At 38.4% G+C, this 4,773-nt stretch overlaps 2 protein-coding genes across 3 annotated transcripts in view; one reads left to right on the top strand and one right to left on the bottom strand.

Moving 5' to 3' along the window:
- Window positions 1–4,773, bottom strand: part of LOC117124171 (glycoprotein 3-alpha-L-fucosyltransferase A-like) — a 31,144-nt gene that overhangs the window by 8,797 nt on the left and 17,574 nt on the right. Inside the window, exon 2 of one of the 2 annotated variants that reach the window (XM_033270319.1) lies at window positions 228–387. In XM_033270319.1, coding sequence (XP_033126210.1) covers window positions 228–239 — 12 coding nt within the window. In that variant the 5' untranslated portion in view covers window positions 240–387. Of the gene's footprint in view, window positions 1–227; window positions 388–443; window positions 553–4,773 lie in introns of those variants that run through there. The other variant, XM_033270321.1, reaches the window with a different exon arrangement.
- LOC117124172 (glycoprotein 3-alpha-L-fucosyltransferase A-like) overlaps window positions 485–4,773 on the top strand; it is an 18,706-nt gene continuing 14,417 nt past the window's right edge. The window contains exon 1 of the mRNA XM_033270322.1: window positions 485–619. The gene's annotated coding sequence lies outside the window, so the exon portion shown is untranslated. The remainder of the gene's footprint in view (window positions 620–4,773) is intronic.

The raw sequence follows: 4,773 nt of genomic DNA on the forward strand, positions 1-4,773 counted from the left end.
TTGTCTTCTAATCGGATTAAAATCTGGCCGAATTTTGGCCGATATCGAAAAAAAGTTTGGCCGAATTTGGCCGTAAGATGGCGTGTGTTTGGCCGTGAAGCCTGTCGACTATCTGGCAACCTTGAACCATTCCGCTTCAGCAATAGGCGTACATTATTATTATTATTATTATTTCCGTCAGCTATAATACCAATACAATGATTTTGAATATATAAAAAGAGGCCTACCTCTAAAGCCATAGTTATAATTACGTAATCAATTGATTATCTTCATAAATAATTTCAGCTGAGGATTGGAGTTGTGCTTGCAAGTACAGTAACGCCAGCATAGGTAGGCTTTTGTCACACCTCAATGAATTATATCAATGCAACACTCCAGATGACAGGCCTACGAAAGAAAGTAAAATCTTTTCAAACCGTTCATTCTGTATAATCATGACTGCCCTTTATTATTCCGTACACAAATACTGTACTGCTGTGTACACATGACCGTGCTGTTGACAATCATGTGGATTACTTAATCAAGGAGGTAAATACTACTCCATGGCTCAATCAATAGATCACGCCATGCTGCAAGTTTGGTAATGTAGCCTATAATACCGAACGTCGATCTTATCAAGGTAAGTGTTCACTGTTATTAGGCCTGTATCTAAAGGTTAACCAATGACATGACACATATGTTTCGATAATAGATTACGGTATTTAATTTGGTACTGAAGCATACACAAATACGTAGGCCAGGTTAATCATTAAAATGAGGACCAAGAATTGTAACGTCTGATGGCGTGACAGTCGTTAATAATAGTGAGAGGAGCAGAACAGCTTTGCAGTCGGCTCCCACTTCGTGTGTGCGCTGATCAGCGTTGCCAGCGATAAAATTTAAATTATGCCGTGGCCTGGCTCAAATTATGCCAGATTGGGCCAAATTATGCCAAATCTGCAAAATGTGGCTCTAAACACCGCCACCAACGTTAGCAGGCCTACTCGCGCTAAAGGTTGAAAAAAATCTATATTTATTGCCCAAGCATAAGAATAAGATGATTTTTGGGAATCGGGGTCGGCCGGGATTTGTCTTTCTTTGTTGTTGTTTTTTTTTTGTTTTTGTTTTTGTTTTTTTTTTTGCTGTCTATAGGCCTATACAACAGGCCATCCAAATAGTATAGGCCTATATTTTTTTTTTTTAATACAATTTAAGGGTAAGTGATTGCACCACGGTCAGCATCCGCCCAAGACTTTTTGGCCTATGAATATTTTGGGCTCTGGAGCACTGTCTTTTATTGAATGGTTTGTAATTTTTTACATATGTCATAAAATATAAACTATCTAAAAAAAAAATCACATCATTGAACCATTCAAGTACTGTACGAGTGCATATTCATTATGAAATAAAAAATACAGGTACTTTAGTTTTTAACAAGCTTTTAATCAACGGCGGCGGAACGTTTTTGAAAGTGGGGTGGGGGATGCATTTCATAAGGTCGAGTATGCGAGCAACGCGAGCATCTAGGCTGGGTGCCAGGGGGGCCACCAAGGGCCCCGGTGGGGTCCAGGGCTACGAATCTACGAATATTTTACGAAGTTTGGTGAATTTTATAAGTTATTTTATAGGCATCAAGCTACTGTAATATGATTTCATATTTGTTGTAATTTCCAGTGGCAGATCCAGGAATTCGAAATAGAAGGGCCCAGGGAAGGTACTCTCCCAGATAGAAGATCTATACTACCTCAGCCCCAACCATGGTGGGAAGAAAAGTTCAAGATTATGGCACCTCTCTTCTAGATGGCCGGAAATTGCACTTCCAGACATAAAATTTGAATCTTTATATCTCCATTTTTTATTGAACAATTGGTGGGGGGGGGGGCGGGCGGCCTGGCTGGGTCCCCTTGAATCCGCCACTGAGTCAAGAGAATTGTTAACTGTTTGTAATCTTAACTACGAATAAAAACATAATAATAACCGTATCCCAGGTGGGGGAGGCTTCAGGAGTGCCTTTGCAGACATACCGTACCTAGTTAACAACTCCTAAGACTCACTGAGGGAAGGAACGTCTCACGTTTCCGTTTATGGGCTGCCCCTTAAATGGGGTCCCACACCGCTGCCCTTACAAGAGTGGCCTAAACCTATTCAATGCCTAAAAGTACAATATATCTGTGCACTCGTTTAGCATGTCTATCTTAAAACCCATAGTATTTTGTACTGTCTTGAATAACGGTCCAGACCTAAATGCCCTCCTGGAGTGATATAAACCTATTTTTTGGCTATTTTAGCCTAAGAATTGTTTGAAATTGGGCATTAACGAAAAAAAAAGTAAAAAGTTGATTATACACAAGTGGAACATCTAAAAGTAATGGGGGCCTACTCTTGTTAAGGTGTTCCTATAGTAGCGTGAACTGTCACTTAAGAAGGGAGCTTGGTGTTGGTCCCCAATATTGTCCGAGTCTCAGTAAGGGCAGTCTGATAGGCTAAGTTGTAGGCCTATCTATGTATGTAAATTGCCGGTGGCTACATGCATATCACCCCGTTTAGCATAATATGCATATCTTAAAACCCTTAGTATTTTTTACTGTCTTGAACAACAGTCCAGACCTAAATACCCTGCTGTAGTGATACAAACTAGTTTTTGGCTATTTTAGCCTACAAGTCAATTGTTTAAAATAGGGCATTAACAACAAAAAAAATTAAAAAGTTGATTATATACTAGTGGAACATCTTAAAGTAATATTATTGTTAAGGTGTTCATATAGTAGCGTGAACTGTTACTTAAGAAGGGAGCTTGGTCCCCAATTATGTACAATAAGCTGCCGGATCTCTCAAATGGAGCAACATAATTGGTCAATTCTAGACCCCAGTTACTTGCGGCGACGACGCTGCCTATCGCACACCCGGTAGCAGTGAAGTTAGTGATTATTACATGTTACCATTATGTGTACGAGATGATACATGTGCGAGATTGCCCAAAATTTTAAGAAAAAAAAATATTCTTCCTGGGATATATTTTTTGGTTTTTCAAATCATGAAATTATGCCAAAAAAACATGAAATTATGCTAAAAAGGCCTAGATTATGCCGCGGCATAATGCCAGATGCCGTGGCCTCAAAATTATGCCAAAAAGCATAATTATGCCAGAAATGGCAATTATGGCTGATGCACGGTTGAATTCCAACGCTGGGTCGTCATTGTGTTTCAATAGTAGGCACGGATCCAGAGGTGTTCGAAAAGGAGTGGCGGCGCCAGTCGGAAATCTTGGGTGGGGCGGGGGAAAGTGAGGGGTAAGGTAAAATTATAGGGGGAAATATGCTCGGGTGGCCGGAGGTCCATGGGCGTGGTCGGGCGTCGTTCAAAATATCTCGATATTGGTCTAGGAGGCGAAGCCCCCGAAAAATATGACAATTTAGGAGTAGGCTTATTTAATCGATTTTATAGGTGTCTACTAATAATATGTAGAAAATGCATGTCATTATTTTTCCGCGATCGTTTTTCTTTTTTTCTTTTTTTTTGGTGGGTGGGGGAAAGAAATTTTTTTTTTCTGGGGGAAAATTCCCCGTGCCTCCCCCCCCCCCATAGCTGCCGAAAATGGGGTCGATCGATCGAGACGACAATACCCTAACAGGGTTGCCAGATAGCCGACAGGCTTCACGGCCAAACACACGTCATCTCGCGGCCAAATTCGGCCAAACTTTTTTTCAATATCGGCCAAAATTCGCCCAGATTTTAATCCGATTAGAAGACAACAGTGGATACATAATATTCATTTAAAATACAAACATGACACGAAAATCAACTGCCATTTGTTGGAAATTGGAGAAATTAAAATGATATAGACCTACACAGAAAAATGTTAATCTTTCACTGTTTTTATAATTAATCACCATAATTAAATGCCCAACTACCTGTAGCTACATCATAATATTAAATATGTTCTATAATTAGTCGCTAGCATGTAGGCCTATTTAAAGTCACATTATTAAGATCGATCTAAATTTGATTTAAATGTATTAAATACCGTAACATACATTGTAGTCGACCTATAAAGCAATAACAATGATAAATCCGTGGCTCTCTTAATTACAATGAGTTACATTAGTAAAGTAACACAAGCCGATGTTAAAACAAACCTATGAAAACTTTAATAAATACTTTTTATCTGAAACTTTCTAAATTCGCCTAGGAATGTTATTGTTGCAGTATACGGTACTTAAAACAATAAATCAATGGCGCTATCGGAACTATCTTCTTCATGATTCTCATATTCTAACCCCGAGTAACTTGAAAGAAGTCTTAGCAACACTTGCTTGAAATTGGATTTGACATTGGACCCGAATGATCACATCGAGCATTTGATGGCACTTCACATAAAGAACACTGCAGCGCCACAATTTATCATATTTATTAATATATGGTACAAACTTGCAATAAACTGTCTTCATAAAGTTTTAAACGAGGATAAACTTCATAAATAATATATTTCATCCGAACAATTTAAATTATTAAATGTAACTGTTACCTTTTAAATAAACTCTCTTACGTCAAATCGGCTGAATCGAGGAACATATATTAAGTGCTTAGTGCAAGTACAAACAAGTAGAAGATTAGAATCAAATGCAGAATTTAAGCTAACAAAAACAAAATATCCAAAACAAGTCTACGTTATATTACTATAGGCCTATATTGAAAAAAAAAATGTAAACTTTTCAAAAATTCGGCCAAGTATAGTTTGGCCGTGACTTTTCAAATGCTACGACCAGGCAAATTTTTATACGGCCAGATTTGAGG

Source organism: Anneissia japonica, unplaced genomic scaffold, assembly GCF_011630105.1.
Source record: "Anneissia japonica isolate Jap-2015-1 unplaced genomic scaffold, ASM1163010v1 scaffold502_len386481_cov162, whole genome shotgun sequence".
In the NCBI taxonomy this organism is placed as follows: Eukaryota; Metazoa; Echinodermata; class Crinoidea; order Comatulida; family Comatulidae; genus Anneissia; species Anneissia japonica.